The 18,051-nt window shown below is 39.0% G+C and overlaps 1 protein-coding gene across 4 annotated transcripts in view; it reads left to right on the top strand.

Annotated features, from left to right (window-relative positions):
* KCNH7 (potassium voltage-gated channel subfamily H member 7) overlaps positions 1-13,858 on the top strand; it is a 327,609-nt gene extending 313,751 nt beyond the window's left edge. For all 4 annotated transcript variants that reach the window (XM_039352779.1, XM_039352780.1, XM_039352778.1 and 1 more), the window contains 2 exons: positions 10,149-10,338; positions 11,786-13,858. In XM_039352779.1, coding sequence (XP_039208713.1) covers positions 10,149-10,338; positions 11,786-12,052 — 457 coding nt within the window. In that variant the 3' untranslated portion in view covers positions 12,053-13,858. The remainder of the gene's footprint in view (positions 1-10,148; positions 10,339-11,785) is intronic.
* The last annotated feature ends 4,193 nt before the right edge of the window (positions 13,859-18,051 follow it).

Genomic DNA, 18,051 nt, shown 5'->3' with positions numbered 1-18,051 from the left:
TCAGAGATTAATGAGATGTCCAAAGCAATAATAATGATCTTTTCATCCAAAAATCTAACTTCAGCCAATTGTTCTTTTTGATGAAGTATTTGCAGTAACACAACCATGAATAAATACTTCAGTAGTGTCTCATACCAACAGTCTATTTCCTGGTAATGTAACAACAACTTTGATTTCATTTCATTTAGCAAAATATTTATTATTCAGCACAGATCGTTTAAAGAATGTATATAATTTCCATCAGATAAAAGGAGCATTTACAGGAGCATAGACTGAAAATTATATTAGTATCTTTCATTACTAAATAACTTATTTATATCACAGAATAGAAAATCAAAAAATAATCTAATAGAAATAAAATTCCTACATCCAGAGGGGAAAAAGCACACTCCTGTTGGGAAAGATTAATAGAGCATGAAATATCCATGAAAAAGACATATTGTGTTATTGCATAAACAACAATGTGAAATCACAACTGCCAATTCTTCAGGTTGTGTTGGCCTTCATCGCATCTAGTTATGTATTATTATGGTTGGTCACACAATCAGCTTGATGTTTAGATTGGATTTGGCATTTTTACTTACCTATTGAGTCCTTCCCAAGGACCTGGGATAGGGAGATGTTGTTGCTTAATGATATTAAAGGTATAGTTGAAAGATGTAAGTTCTTCCAAGTAAAGCTAACTTTTGCAATTGACTGATAATAATGGTTTTGTTGATGCCAATGGCGTATAAGTGGAGCTTCAGAAATTTTGGGATTGCACTCAAGGCACCATTTACTATTGATACTACCTTTGCTTTCTTTTGCCATAGTCATTCTACTTCTATTTGCAGGTCTTTATATTTTATTATTTTTCTCCAGTTCTTTACTTCCTCTTCTATTGTTTTCAGGTACTGTCCCATCCACTATCCAAACTTTTTTTCTCTCTTTCCCATCAACATTAAATCTAGAGTGATATGTGACACGTGCTTGTCTATTCAAACTTTAAAGTCCCAGAACACTTTAGGTCCTTCATTTTCTATTATTTTGTCTGTTTTATGTCCTACCAGTTCTTCTTTGCAGGCAATTGGTATTTGTTGTATTTGAAAGTGCTTTTTTTTTCGACAGGAACATAAAAATGTAAAATATTTTCCAGGTGCCTCATTATTATGAAATGATTTCTAAATAAAACTGGATAATTTCAGAATACAGAGACTCATAATAGAAAATACAGAAATGTGATGAAGGGTTTAGGATTTTCCTCCCAAGCCATATTTTTCACATTATTAATTTTGTTCATGTATTGTCCTTAATATCACTGAAGAAAACAATTATGCTAGGTAGAGTTAGTGGTAAAAGGAAACCAGGCCTCCAAAGGAACAGAATGGCTGACACCAGCCAGACATCACATCTTTCTTGGCAACTGCCAACACTCCCTTCAGTGAAGTCGCAAAAATGTTCTTGGCCACACTTCAGGCAGGTAACCAACAAAGTCCCCCTGATAATCAAAGCATCCTGTAATCACTTGCTCCCGGTTCCAGTAATAGCCATTAATGTAGCAACTGGACAATTATCTGGATATAAATTGTAGAGGAATGTCAGAGGCTGCCAGCATCCATCTAACTGCAATGCGATCTTGGCCTGAAGACGAAAAGCTACTATAGAGATATCATTTTCTTACAACCAAGGAAAAAGTTTTCCTTAGGGCAAAGATTGGCTGGAACACAAAGTTCTGTAAAGAGCTGTATGTGGCTAATGCAGCCTCTTCTTCAGAATCTTTACCCAACTCCTTAACGCATTTTGTTTTTGTTTTTTTTTTTACCTGAGGGAACTTCTCAAAAGCAAATTATGATGTCACACTGGGATACGCTGTCCTCACTCAAGTTTTAAACTCTTTTCTGCTCCCAAAATGATTATTTGGAACCTGCCTCAAGATAAATCCGATTATTTCAATAAGATTTGCTACTGAGTGATGACAAAACTGATCAGATCTGTGCTATTTAATCCAAAGCCTTTGTCTTAAAATCCAAGTAAGCTAGAGGCTCTGCCAGAATGTATAACCTAGAAAGAAGCTGTAAATGTTTTAATGTCAGAATAGATATGCAAGTAGCCAAGAGGATATGTTAACACTGTAAGTTGGTACATAACTGCTCTCTGAAGGCCCCAAAATGGAAAAGCTGATGGTCTGGAACAGCCTTCAGTAGAATGCTGCTTCTTTTATTCACACACTGCATATTTGCTAAGAAAAGAAAATTGGCAGTTTTCATTCTGAAAGTTTCCTCCACAATACTTCATCCTTAAAATTGTGTAAAGAGCTGTCGAAGTCTAGAGATGTGCTTTGAAATGAAGTGACCCTGGAAGATGACACTTTTTTCAATATCCCAACTATGCATTTCATTTTATCAAAAGAAACTTTTAAAAACTGAAGTTAGGTGGAACATTAAAGACTACAAGGAACATAATCACAGAACCAAGTTGTTTACCAGGAATAAAATAAGGAGGCAAAGCATTAAATTTAATCCATGTCCATTGGCAAAGAGGGGAGGAATGTTTTGTGATTTCAACTTCACATTTAATTGTGTTCGAAAATGTTCTGGAACTCTTTATTTTTATTTTAGTTTACCGGAACCCAAAACCTGTGGACGATATAGGGCATTTAGCCCTAATAAAAGTATAAATAGTGTCTGGAAACAACAATCTTAAATAGAATGATATGGGAAGAGATGTGAGGATTCAAATAACTTAGACAGATGGGATAAAATACCTAAGAGTGACAATACGCTCTGAGAAAAATCAGAGGTAATTACCATGAGATAGTTAGCAGACGTTTTCCAAACAGCAGACTAGCATACCTAAAAACAATGTAATCTGAACATAGATCTTTAGCCTAAAAACTCTCACTTTACTTCTGGAAGGAGAGATTTCTTGTAAGCTCACTTCTCCAACAAATGCTGATTAATCCTTGATTCACATAGACTGCAATCTTTACTTGAAGCTAAGTTTAGGGACACCTATTAACTCCAGTTGTTTCACTGGAGATTTCTGGGACACTTTCAAGGTCTTTTCTCCCTCTCCTCCAGCCCAGAGGCCCTTAGCTCTGCCCTTTCTATGGAGTCAAGCTTTATTGTATGCACCTTGAGTTCTTCCTCATCCCTACCTAAGAATTCCTTTTTCTCTCCACCCGGACCATTGTTTTGATTCCCAGTGCAACTCTTTGCAGCTCTTCTTCATTTCCTCATTGTGAGAGTAGGTTTGTTCAGCTTTGTTTTTATCATAGTTCCTTCCACCTGTTTTGATTAGGCCTCTGCTTCTCCTGGAAGTAGTTCACCCGGATCACAAGACTGCTTCCAGTTTCTGTCTCGTCTCTGCCTTTCCAGCAATCTCTCTTTCTCCTTTTCCCAGATGTTCTTCCTCCAATCTCTTGCAGGCAATCTGATTCCTTTCACTTTCAGCTCTCACTTATCTCTCCCCCTTTTTGACTCAGAACAAAGGTTGTTGCCAGCAATGAGGGACTTAGAAGAAACTGTTTGGCAAGCCTAGGCAAATTCCTTCTGACCCCCTTTGAAGGGTAGTTTTGATATTGATTTTGCAGTCAACACAAACTTTCCTGCTGAAGCCTGGGATTGCAGACTGGCTAGCTAGTACAGTTTGTTCGAAGTGAGTTCTTCAGTGGAGGTGAGATAATATAAATGCTAATTATTAAAAGAGAGAAAAGACTTTTAATCATTATACTAATCGCCATGGAAAATGGCATTCAAGTTTATTTTTCACTTTTCAATGTTAGGATAATTACTAACAAGAAGGGCCAAAGGGTGTTGCTTTTTTCCACCAATATATTAGCTTTTTTATCCCGGTAAAATGATTCACCTGAACCAATAGAGGCAGTCCAGATTTTAGGTAAAGAAGTAATATTGGTCCCCTAAGTACTTTTTTAAAATCATCTTCAAGGAAACTCGTGTTGTAGCTAGCAACGTTCCAAGAAATAACAGGAAAGCATCCACTTATCCCGTCTATTAAGATTTCCATTTTATGGTAATGAGGATTGTCTGGTGCAATTATTATTAGTATGTGACCCAAACTATAAAGATTTTTATATATCTACAATGCATCAACATGTAAATGAATTCCCTTACTAAAAAAAAATCTCTTAAGTAATAATAATAATAATAATAATAATAATAATAATAATAATAATAATAATAATAATAATAGTTGGAAGGGACCTTGCAGGTCATCTAGTCCAACCCCTTGCTCAGACAGGAAACCCTATACCATTTCAGACAAATGGCTGTCCAGTCTCTTCTTAAAAACTTCCAGCGTTGGAGCATTTACTGCTTCTGGAGGCAGGTTGTTCCATTGGTTAATTGTTCTCACTGTCAGGAAGTTTCTCTGTAGTTCTAGGTTGCTTCTCTCCTTGATTAGTTTCCACCCATTGCTTCTTGTCCTACCTTCAGGTGCTTTGGAAAATAGCTTGATTCCCTCTTCTTTATGGCAGCCCCTGAGATATTGGAATACTGCTATCATGTCCCCCCTTGTCCTTCTCTTCGTTAAACTAGACATACCCAATTCTAGCAACCGTTCCTTATATGTTTTAGCCTCCAGTCCCCTAATCATCTTTGTTGCTCTTCTCTGTACTCTTTCTAGAGTCTCAACATCTTTTTTACATCGTGGTGACCAAAACTGGATGCAGTATTCCAAGTGTGGCCTTACTAAGGCATTGTAGAGTGATATTAATACTTCACATGGTCTTGATTCTATCCCTCTGTATAACATTAATATTTCTAAACATCTGTTCTGCTTTCAAACTGTGTAAGTTTTTTCATTTGCTTGCATTTTTTGAATATATTAGTGGATCTCACCTGGCTAAATTTTTAGGAATCAGAAGTAGAATTTGAGGCTACACTGGCTGCATAATTTAACCCACTGTCTAAGACCTGTTTCACAACTAGAATTCTTGGACCAGTTGCCATTTTGTGTTAACATAGAAAGGGCATTTAAATGAATTTAGCAGGTGAGACTACCTTAGTTGTTAGGAAAAAAGCTGGAAGCTTAAAAACTGTATAATTCTTCAGGACTGATAAGACAGATAAGATGGTTGATCCCACTGCAATGCAATTTGATTGCAAAAGACAATGAAACCATATCTGCTTAAATTCATAATGTTGATTCAAAAGGACTGAGTTGCTGGGACATTTATAATATTTAACTTAATAGGCAACCATACCATTAGGGAAAACTGTTATCAGCCAAAAGAAATAAATTATTTGCTGTAAAAACCTTGGTAAAAACTCATCACTGATCTGCGAAAAAAATAATAATACTCTAAATGCCACGCATGCTGTCAAAACAAATCTGAAATGGTCCAATAGAGCAAGATGTTGTAATAACATTCTAATAATTAGAAAAACTCCCACTTATTGCTGTAAATTAGATTACAAGGAAAAGGTTTATTTTAAAAATCTTTGTACCATTTTATTTGCTATAACAAATTCTAACAAGTAAAAAATATAACTACATTTGTTTGAAAAATCACTAGAAAGAATAGTTCTGTTTTAAATATAAAAAAATCAGAGTCTCTCTTTAGGAAGGAATAACAATTATCTAAATTAATTTGGACACGGGCAATCCAACATTAGTGCCTTAGGCCCAGATTTGTTTGTGCATGGAACATTTTCCACTCAAGTACAGGATCAAACTCTAAATAAAGAAACATTTATTTGTGGCGTATCCCCTCCCAATCTGCTCTGGAGATTAGGTGAGGCTACCATCGTAGGATTGCAATAAAAAGATACATCTCACTTTGCTGCCATCTCATGGTCATTCAGATGTTTGCTACAAAATCTACAGTAATAGGTTCCCCTGCTTGAGCAGGGGGCTGAACTAGAAGACCTCCAAGGTCCCTTCCAGCTCTATTCTATTCTATTCTATTCTATTCTATTCTATTCTATTCTATTCTATTCTATTCTATTCTACTCTACTCTACTCTTTGCCCTAAGATTGGGAGACTCTAGTGAGGAGGCTGCAGATGTGGGGAGAGGGCAGGGAATTCCTATTGTACCTGCAGACATGATTCAGATTTTTTTTGTAACTAAAATGGCTGGTTAATGATTGAATAATAGGACTACAGGTAGTCCTCGAATTACAACAGTTCATTTAATGACAACGCAAAGTTATAATCTTCTTCTTGTTGTTGTGCCATATCCGTTATCGGACGTTGGCAATCCTGTTTTTATCAGCAGTCACACGAAAAACTGCTGCTGAGTTTTGTCCAAAGCAGTCCCTTAGATTTTGAAGCCACGATCCTCTTCTTCTGCCTGGACCTCGTTTGCCTTCAATCTTTCCCTGGAGGATTAAATGGAGTATGCCATATTTTTTGGGGTGTCGCATCACATGTCCGAAATATTCTTTCATTTTTTAATTGTTTTAATGATTTCCCTTGGCTTTCCCAGGTGGCTTAAAGTTATAAAGGCGCTGAAAAATATGACTTACGACCGTGTTTTACAGTTATGATCTTTGCAGCATCCCCATGGTCACGTGATCAAAATTCAGATGCTTGGCAACTGACTCATATTTATGACGGTTGCTGTGTCCCAGGGTCAGGTGATCCCCTTTTGTGACCTTCTGTGTAGCAAAGTCCATGGGGAAGCCAGATTCACTTAACAACCGGATGACTAACTTCTCCCCTGCAGTGATTCACTTAACAACTGTGGCAAGAAAAGTTATAAAATGGGGCAAAACCCACTGAACAAATGTCTCACTTAACAACAGAAATGTTGGGCTCAGTTGTAGTCGTAAGTTGAGGATTACCTGTATTATAGATTCCTATAGATTTCAAACATGAACTGAGCAGTTTAGTTACTAAAAAAAAGACCTCAACAGAGAAAGAAAAAAATACTGGCGTCCCCAAATTCAAAAAGAGTCCCAAAGGAGTATCAAAAAGGAGGCAGCCTTTGGCACTGCCCTTTACCACTGCTCCAACAGTGTTTCCAGGATCACACCTGATAAACTACCAGAATAAATTCTGCACAAAGACACAAAAGGGACTTGCCAGCAGGCAAAGCTGCATCTAATTGGAAATTGGCTTTTATTCAGGCCTCTAACTTTTTTCAAATAATAATAATAATAATCTCCCCAGTATTCCACTACCGTCATCACTTTTGTCCTGACAAATGGGCAATTTCATCCTGAATTGACAAATTCAGTCCATATTAGTTACTAAGTGCTCCTGGGTATGTTCTCTCTACATTTTAACAAGCAATTTAAAGCCAAAAATAAGGGCAAGCCTCTTGTCTTGCAGTCTATGAGCCAATAAAGCCTGCATAGCAATGGCCTAATTTCCAGGAAAAATAAAATACTGCATTAGAGAACATATGTTACAGCAAAGAACCAGGTAACACAATGCATGCAGATATTCCAGCTTCCCATTGATTAATAATTTTACGTAGGCTTCCAGTAATCATTAACCGCGAGGGGCTCAACTTAAGATTTATGCCCGTCCTACTCGTGCTAGCAAGGACGGCCTACTTTGGATCCCATGAGTCAAACAACTCTATCTGTCAGGATCTAGAAGAAAAATCTCCTCTGTTGCAGCACCCATTCTTTGGAGCAGTACTTCCAAGGCAGGAGTCTATCTATTTACACCCGATTCCTTTACAAATTAGAGATCTTGCAAGCTTCTCATGCTTTGTTATAGATTACCTTTGCATTGAACTTCACGTGATCTGGGATCCATCTGGAAATCCCAGGAGTTAACAATCCCAACCCTTTAAGAAGGTATCAAACTGGGGACATTTGCTTTCATTCAAACACTCTTTTCTCATACTCAGCCCTCCATCAAAAGAACTGCAGATGGCAATACTGACTTACGGAAAGACCGTGTTAAACTTTAATTTATAGGTAGTCAATTAACGGCTGCTCTGTTTAACAACTATTAAGGATGGCACCGAAAAGGTAGGTTTACGACTGGTTCTTCTATACAGAAGTTGTACCTGTACCTGTACAGTCACATGGTTGCAGTTCAGGCACTTGACAATCAGTGCACATGCATGTTGGTTGCTCCTATAGTTACATGATTGCCTTTTGTGGCTTCCAACACGCAAAGTTAAAGGGGAAGTTAGCCGGAAATCACAAATTGTAGTCACATGACGTTGACTTTAATGACCATGGGTAATTTGCTTAATGACCACAGCAGAGCTGACATCATAAGTTGGGGTATAGTCATGTGACTTTTATTTAATGACCCCATCACTTTGCGATGGAATTGCCAATCCCAATTGCAGTCGTTAATTGAAGACTACCTGTATAGATGAAAGCGTTTACGCCCTTGAAATGAATCAGAATATAAATATCTGGGTTTTAAATCCCACCCACCAGTTAGAACAGCGGACCCCAACCTTTTGGGCACCAAAGACCAGTTCCGTAGAGAGGTTTTTCCCCGGACCGGAGGGGGCGTGGTTTTGCATGCTGCCTGCATCCCCACGAATGGGGCTTCGCTTATTTGCATGGCCCAATTGCTCACATGCCGCAGCCCGGTGCCAGTCCACAGACCAGGGGTTGGGGATCCCTGAGTTAGAACACGTATGGGAGAGGAAACCAGAGCTCAGGGGCCCAAGGTACAATTTATAGAAGGTTTCTGATTTTTCCAGTGAAATACCTCACGCAGGCAACGTCTCAGAGGGATCTCTGCCAGAGAGCAGCTGCGATTCAAGTTGATGGCTGGTGTGATAAATTGCAAGGCTCAGTGATAGAGGCAACTTCCTAAATTCACATGAAAATTCAAGCAGTGCTGTTCATGTCATGTCAGAGAATTCTCTAGCATGGTTTTGCCTTGTTATCCCACAGATCTTGTAGAGGTGAGGCTAGAGGGATATGAGAAAAGCAAGCACCATAAGCCGGAATAAATAGCTCATCTCTGTTCTTCTCCCACTGCTACATCCCAATGGTTACCTAAAGGAAGCAATTTTTCACATATCAACTGTAATCAGATCAAACACTGGAGCTTAACAGCAAGCTTCACAGTTTAGCATGTTTCCTTGAAAACCAACCTTAGGGGAAAACACATTTAGGAGAATTTCTTTTTTCAGAAATCCATAAAGCTTCCATTTCTTCACTCTGCCAAACATGTATGGTGGAGTTTCTTCCCAATCCACTAGCATTATTTCTGATGCCAATTTAGTTTTTTCTGTTGCTAAAAAGCTCCTGGCAAGAACTTGAAGCATCAATTCAGATCCTTTTTTGCAGCTTATTTTTAGAAAACCAGTCCCTATTATTTTCTGATTCTTCGGAGTGAGTTTAATGAGCTAAGTCATGCAATGCCAATATCACAAGAGTTACTTTGTGCGGTTCTAATTTAAAAATACTGTTCTGTGGGTCTTTCCTCACGTTTTAAAGGCCACATGAAATCTTTATGCTAGCTAATATCAGGGCTGGCTTTGGTATGAGCTTTTGTTTCACACATCTTTATGTCCCTCATAAAAAAAGGGAGTTTTCTCTTTCGTTCTTCTAAATACTGCTAGGTCATGTATTCAAATTATGTGACGTCCTTAACTGTATTTTTTATATTGACCACTAGAAGGCACTATGGGACCAACTCCATCCTATTTAGGACACATCAGACAGGTAGCCAGGTGTTATTCTTTGCAGCTCAAACCATTCTGGCTACCTACAATTGATCAATTAGTAAGAGCCAGAATGGTGCATTGATTAGAATGCAGTATTGCAGGCTAATTCTGTTCTCACTGCCAGGAGTTCAATCCTGACCGGCTCAAGATTGACTTAGCTATCTATCCTTCCGAGGTCGGTAAAAGAGGACCCAGATTGTTGGGGACAATATTCTGACTATGCAAACTGCTTAGAAAGAGGGCTGTAAAGCATTATGAAGCGGTATATAAGTCTGAGTGCTATTGCCACTGCTATCAGTCCCAGTAGGACAAAAACAGTTCCATGGTACCTTTGGTAGTCAATGAAAATGAAACCACCACACCCTATGTAAGCTGTATAGAAATAGAGAAAGTCCATCCTGCCACTAAGAAGGGGAAAGTGACGTGAAACCTTGTACACGGGGGCATGACCTATTGTGTGCCATCTATAGCGCTATACCCTGACACCTTGAGAGAAGGTGGAGTGTATACATCATTCTGATAGACTGGTTATTTCTTGTTATTTCCCAGGCTTGAATCCCAGATGACAGCTGACATTCAAACCATCTTACAGCTGTTGCAGAGACAGTCAGCCCTCATCCCACCTGCTTATAGCATGGTGATGGCAAGTGCAGATTATCAGAAACCAGCTGTCCGGCTGCTGCGACGTCTTCATCCCATCGCATCAATTAAAACAGATCGAAGCTTCAGTCCTTCCCAGGTAAGGTATTTCTGAAGGGGCAGGTTTACATAATTTACAGCCTTTTGTGGGAAACAAAACGTCCTTCATACTGATCCGTATGAGAAAAGCAGCACAAGTGGATTAGACCAGAGGCCTCTGTAGTTGAGATGCTGTAGGAAAGGATCAGGCTGAGCCCGAGGGAGGGGTCAAACATGTCATCCATCATAGGTCCCTTTGCATCCACAAGAGATCTAAGTCCAGCCCACCTTGAATTCCTTCCATTCTTAATTCCCGCTAATTTCCCCTGACTGTTACTAGTTCAGATTCTTGTAGAGATCTTAAGTTTACAATAAATCTTTATACACATTTGAACTGCCTGGACCCCTTGATTTTCCTGATGCTTGACAGGAGCCTGTTTTTTCCTGGATTGGCAAATTCCTCCAGGAGGTAGACAAGCTGGACTTGAAGGCAAGAATCATGACTTGGTTGTAAAATAAATAGTACCTGTAAAATAGAGGTTACTTTGGTAAACAGACATCAGCAGCCTTTTTATCCAGGCAGTTGTTTGAATCCATGTTCTGGGACCATTGAATCCATGTGGTCTCATTCCTGTCCCTTTGCTCTGCTCACCTGCACCTCGTCTGGGAGAAGAAGGTCTTCCTTCAAGTACAAAGGTGGCAACTGAAGGTTTCAAGGCAGTGATGGGATTCAAATATGTGAACAACCAGTTCTCTGTGTGGATGCTGCTTCCGGAAGTCCAGTCTGGGCCTGGGCAACAAAAAATTAGCTACCGGTTCTGCTGAAGTGGTGAGAACCAGCTGGATCCCACCACTGTCTCCAGGTCATCTGCGTCCTAAAAGCTGCAGAAGGGAAGACGTCCACCTAAACGTCTTAGGTATTAGAGGTAGTCCTTGACTTACAGCAGTTCACTTAGTGACTCTTCAAAGTTACAACTTCTCTGAAAAAAGTGATTTATGACCGTTCTTCACACTTACGACCATTGCAGTGTTCCCCTATGACCAAAATTCAGACACTTGGCAATTGACTCGTATTTATGACGGTTTCAGTGTCCCAGGATCACGTGATCCCCTTTTGCGATCTTCTGACAAAGTCAGTGGAGAAGTCAGATTTACTTGACAACCGCGTTGCTAACTTAACCGCTACAGCGATTCACTTACTATCTGTGGCAAGAAAGGTCATAAAATGGGGCAAAATTCACTTAACAAATGTCTTGCTTAGCAAATGTTGGGCTCAACTCTGGTTGTAAGTGGAGGACTACCCATGTTTGGATTGCGCTGATGTGTATCCGTTACTCAGAAACACAGCGGATTGCTTAATACGCGAAGCACCTTTATTAAGCTCTGCATCTGATTTCAGTACTCCTGATTTTTTTAAATAAATTCTCCAATAGTGTAAACTTGTTTTTAAAAAGTGCTTTTTATGGCAATACACGTCACAGAGCCCTCTTTTTGTTGTGTTTTCTCAGGGTCCCAAATTCTTGGATCTTGAAAAATTGAAACAGAAATCCAAAGAATCCCTCTCAAGCGGGGAGCATCTTCACCTGGCCTCAGAAGATAACCTGGTTTCCCTTTTGGAGCAGGAGCGCGACCTCTCTTTAGAGCCAACCCCGTCACTCCGTAAGACCTACCTCCACCCAAATAGGCACCCATCCTTGCCCGATTCTCTCCTAAGCACGACAGGAATGGTGGGTCTCCATAGGCATGTCTCTGATCCTGGTCTTCCTGGGAAATGACCCTTTTGCATTCTTACATCACCTAAAATGTAAGTGCTTTTAATGTCTGGGAGGTTTGTCTTTTTTCCTTTTTTTTTTCCCTTCCTTTTTTTCCCTATCAAAATCTCAATACTTGACTCAGGGGCTACAAGGATATACCATTATATGCAAAAGTACTGTATATTTTCCTATCTTTGAAGCTTGTAAGGAAAGTTGATCAGTAACCATGTAAATATATAAATATATAGATATATACATATATAAACAAATGGTATGTTGCAAATATAAAACTGCCAGCATTCTAGAGGCACCTTCTATTTTTTAATTTTTTAAAAAGCACCTGCATGCTTGGAAATGATAATGGTTCTGTTGCATGGAGGTTCCTGTTTACTGTTTTCAATTAAAACCTAATTTATTGCGGACATGCCGTCAAAAAGATGATAATGACCCAGAAACAAAAATGACTTGCTTTTCTTGAACTACTTTACCTTCAAACATTTTTTATTCTTTTAGTTTATCTTTTTTTTTTTTTTTGGAAAACAATACAATTATCCTTCTAGTATTGAGCATTTTGCAGTCAAAGCAACCTCCTTTAGCTTTGAACATAAGAAAAACATAGATTTTTTTACAGAAACTTTGTAGTTTGGACAACACTCATGTAAAACCCAATTAGCAAAACACAAATACATCTTGGAAAAAGGAAAAAAAAACACACCCCTGTAACTCAGCTGCATAATGGAAAGCAGCATTTGTGACTTCGATTTACAATAGTTCAATCATTTAATGTTCTAATTTATTTTTCTTTACTGAAATTTCATCGTTGCTATAAGTTGCCACACTCAAAGGCAGCTAGCTGTCAAGACCCTCAAATACAAACAATGCAATAAACATAATTTCTACATAAACTAGAAAATGTTGTCTTTTTTCAGTTGAAAGGAAACATTTCTTTTAAAAAAAAACCTGAGTATTAAAAATAATTTCTTTTCATTGTAATCTTTTGATATCTCTCTTTTTACCCTCTAGCCCCAAAATATGCCTCAACACAAAGAGTTGCAAGCTTGAGTGCATATTCCAACATAAGCACGCTATAGAATCCTTTCATTTCTGGTGTCTTTATTTCTTTCAGTAAGTTAACATTAAACTGAAGGGCTTGATCAATTTTCTATGGTTGCAAGGTCTATTGGTACACACCATGCATGCACAGCAGCTGGGTCATTGCAGAAATAAGAAAACCCAAATATATCTGCCATATTTTACCTGGCGTGTTGAGGGGAGGCTGCATATGCGGAATTGTAAATGAATAAATCACTAGCCAGCCAGTTTTCTGGCTGTTTTGTAATAAAGGGTCCAGCAAGACAGAATGATCTGACATTGATGGTAGGAAAAAGAGATTTCTGTTAAGCTTATACTTCCTTCTTCCTGGAGAGGGCTGGTATCCAAATCGAAATTAGTAATTGGAAGATTTATATCCAAAACAGATGTTTTTCCTAGACTAATCCAGAGAAGGGGGACTCTCAAACTGCACTGCTTGAGAATCAAGCAATGGAGTTAGTCAGGAGAGCGGAAGGGGGAGGGATATGTTTAGAAGATTGATTTTGGATGGACGAATGAACGGATATACTGTAGATTAGATAGATGATAAAGAGACAGAAAGCTGATAGATTAGATAGGTATAGATCAGATAGACAGACTAGAGAGACAGGATAGACAGATACTGTACAGACAGACAGACAGATAGACAGAGTATAGAGTTCTCCTTCTACATTAAAAAAAACTAATTCTGAGTGTTTGTATGGCTGTGGCTGTTTGTAGGAAAAAGAGGGAAAACAAAAAAAATTGAAGCAACTAAATAGTAAAGTGACTAATGAAGCAAAAATAAAGTTTTAAAATGAAACATTTGACTTTTATTTTCTTCAGCCGCTTTGATGTCAATAAAAAAAGATTTCTTCTTTCAAATTCTTTGAATACTCCTCTATCTAGTTAAAGACAATATTTTGCTCAACTTGGGAGAGTTCAAAAGATTTACTGTGCGATGGAAATGTCATCATAAAGCGATGACATTCCCCACACTGTTCTTCTGTGGTTACTTAGACACATACCAATGTGCCACATCATCTGAGGATGAGGCCTGAGATTTATGAAAGATTGCAACAGAAAGCTAACACCATAGTTCACAGAATTGCTCTCAGTTTCACAGATGGGTGATGCTTTTATAACCACAAAAAAATTGCCCATCAAAGCTTGGTTGTACACATTCCTCAGGAATAAAACCCCAAATCACTTTAGATTTTCAAAGGAGCCTGATGAGTTGGTCTTTTGTTTACACAGTTTAAAAGTAAGTTTATCTGAAAATTGTGCTCTGAAACATTTAAGTCTAAACATAAAAACATATCATTTCACTTGCCTCTCTTTTTCAAACAGGCTATCACAGTGATGGCGAACTTTTTAGAGACTGAGTGCCCAAACTTCAACCCAAAACCTCTTATGCATTGTCAAGTGCCGGGTGGGTGTGGCCCATTGGGTGGGTGTGGCTGCGGTGGTAACAGCATACTGGGTGGGACTAAAAAGTTCAATCAATTCCAACTTTGCAAGATCTTTTTTTTTCCCCGCGAGAAGTTGAAATTGACTGATTGAACCTTTTTTTTTTTTTTTTTGCACACAGCGATGGAGGCCTAAAGCAAAAAAAAGTTTTATAAAACCCAGCTGAAGGCCTAGGACTGGGGCAACGGCATACGTGCCCACAGAGAGGGCTCTGAGTGCCGCCTCTGGCACCCATGCCATAGGTTCGCCACCACTGGGCTATCATCTGTAGTATGACTCACTAGAATATCAAGGCACTATCAAATGATATGACTATGTAGAAATGGGGACAATTGATATCCTTCCCATTGCTTCCTCTACATTTTTCTTTTGTGCCCTTTACAATATCAAATTCCCCCATTGCTTTCATGAGTGTTTCTATCCCAGGTCTCTATCTCATCTATTTCTTCTAGGCTTCTTCCTCTTCATTAATGATTTGTTGCCAGTTTCATGCAGCACCACAGATGAGTGAGAAGATTCTGATCCAGGACTTTCTGGTATCATCAAAGCTATTCTAGCCCTGTTCCTATTTAGTAGGAGGAACACAAGAAGCAATCTCATATTGAGTCAAAGGTGTGGCCCACATAGCTCAGATGGGAACCGGAACTTGCTGTGATTTAAATCAGAATATTTTTAAATATGTGGCACTTAATCATATCAACTCTATTTAATTAATTTTTAATTGATGTGAAATACAGGCACCTGTATTTCAAACCTCAAAGGCCATATATAATAATCAAGTGATTAATAGCAATTTCATCCCTAACCTTCCAACAATACCAGCTTATCGTGAACCCCAGCCTTCCATTTTGCTCAGGTTTTCCATGGAAGAAATGAAAAATCAACCTTATTAAAGAGGCAGAATGTTGCTTTGTCCAACAAAGTATTTTATTGCTGACATCATGAGTCTCACAACTTATACAGTAAGTATTTTAACCAGAAAAGTAAGCTGAACTTACTTTCATAATGACTTAGTGGTAGAATTATAAAGAGAGCTGACTAGTTGTTGTTTTTTTAAAATGTGCCATTGTGTAAAAGAAGTTATCTAAACGAAGCTGCTTGGGGAAGCATAATTAATTGAAGCTATTCAGACCTTGCAGCATGGGGTCAATTTGCTTTATGTGATACTATTGAGTCACAAGAAAATCTAGATCATGATTGCCAAGCAAATGGATGCATCCTCTTAACAATGGGATTCTTTATTATTTAAATCCTCCCAATTTGAATTACAGTGTTATATCAAGGAATATTCTACCCTTGTTTTATGAGGACCTCTAATTTATATTTCTTTAAAGCTATGTATGCAACTTAGAAATTATTCAGCAATTTTTAACACTGCCTCTACAGAAATTGCTGCAAGCTTCTGTCATCTATTTCTTAAAAGAGTTGATATTAAACTTCATTCTCTATCTGGTGAACAGAACTTAGGCTTTGCTCCAAATGGCAGTGAAGCATTGTGGATAGACTTTGTAAAGACTCACCATGCCCCTGAAAGATGACAAATCTTCAAACATGGAGAAAAGTGGAAGGCAGACTCCACAAAGGTTTTGAGCTATAGCAGCCCCAACACTAAGAGACAAATTCTTGCCTTGCCAGAACCTTCCACCTTAGGTACCCTGAATTTGAACCAAGTTACCCAGTTTCTGATTTGGGAATTAGGGCACCCTTTAGGGGAAAAACACACTCCAAATACAAGGTCAGGAGGTTGCATAATGCAATATTGCCATGACATCTCAGAAAGCTATTAAGTCTTGGTAGGATAGCAAATCAGCAGCTGCTTGGGGTACTTAAACCCAGGGGTCTTCAAACCTGGCGCTTTTATGACTTGTGGACTTCAGCATGGCTGACTGAGGAATTCTGGGAGTTGAAGTCCCCAAGTCATAAAAGGGCCAAGTTTGAAGATCCCTGACTTAAACCAAACTAGATTGCTGAAAACAGTTTTTCTGCTTTGCTTCTGCTTTATCCTGGTGTCATCCTGTGTAGGTCCTTAGTCTGTTATTTGACCATCCATTTAGTTTGGTGTGTTGTCTCAGCTTGTGATTTCTGCTGCACCCTGTGATTGAAGCAACAGATCCTAAAATTCCCTCCTGTCATTTCTTTACATTCACCAGTTTGTCTCACTACAATATTTAGTTGAGTAATTAGCCTTAATAGCCTGGCTACATTAAGCAAACATCCTAACTTTGCTGCTACCAACAACTCGTGGGCAATTCTACAGCCTATTGTATTCTTTAAAATGGAATATGGTACATAGACCTTCCAAACATTGTTGCATTACAACATCCAACCTGTGTGTCCTATGATAAAGAGTGCTTGAAGTTGTTATAGTTCAGGAGCATCAGGATGGATCAGTTTAATGAACATGGTTTTAAAACATATGTGATTATAGAAAGGTTATGGGTATGATATACAAGCGAAGTCATTTGAGGTACATTAGGAATCCAGGAAAAAATTGTGGAACTCAATTGAGATCAGTTCCAGCAAGCATCTTTACTGTGAGGGATGGTGGAGCCATAATCCAACATCTGAAGATTGCAAGTGCAATTTATCCTGCAATACCAAGAGCAACTATTTAGAATATATTTGTAAAAAATATTTCCACTTGAAACATTACTCCCACAGTACTTTTTTTTAAAGATGGAATTGTATTTAAGTGACCCTTAACAGCAAAGGAGACTGACAAGAGTTCACATTACCCCAAAGGAAATTTTTAGTTGTAGCTTATACATTGAACCTTATCACTATAGTGCATAGGTGGTCCCAGTTTAAACCTAAGCATTGAAACTTATTCACCAAACCTTGAATATATCAAACAGTATGGCAGGTGTTACAGAGACACCAAGGGCATAAGAGGAGGCAGAACTGGCAAATACAATCCACCAGTGGCAAAACAACAGGAATCTGGGCTTGGCATCAGAACCACTCCAAAGTGCAGGGAACCGATGAGATTCATGTAATCACACTATCTCATACCCAGAATGTTAGGTCAAGCAGTCTTCCATTCACACCCTCCCCTATTTACCCACTTTTAGCTTTTTTAAATTTCCTTCTCCCCTATAAATCCTTACTTGCAATCTTACAGTATGTTGGATGGTTCGCAGTATTGACTATCTAATCCTTACAATTGCATCAGGAACTATAAATACTGTAGGTCAGGAGTCCCCAACCTGTTGGCTCTGGCCCACTACTGGGCCACGGCCACTTGGCCACAGGAAGGGATGGCCAGTGCATGCACTCACACCCCCCCACTCTCATGCTAGTGGCGAACATTCCGCCGGCGCTAGCACCGCCCCTCCGAGCGTCCCGCTGGCGGTTGCCCCGCCTGAGTGGGGCAGTACATGAAACCACACCCCCTCTGGTCCGCAGAAAAAACTCACTCCACGGAACCAGTCCCCGGTGCTCAAAAGGTTGGGAACCTCTGCTGTAGGTATACTGGACCC

Source organism: Crotalus tigris, unplaced genomic scaffold (genome assembly GCF_016545835.1).
Source record: "Crotalus tigris isolate CLP2741 ecotype Arizona unplaced genomic scaffold, ASM1654583v1 scf7180000018477.2129921, whole genome shotgun sequence".
NCBI lineage: Eukaryota > Metazoa > Chordata > Lepidosauria > Squamata > Viperidae > Crotalus > Crotalus tigris.
Note: the sequence above shows the minus strand (reverse complement) of the source record. Positions and strands in the feature narration are given on the sequence as shown.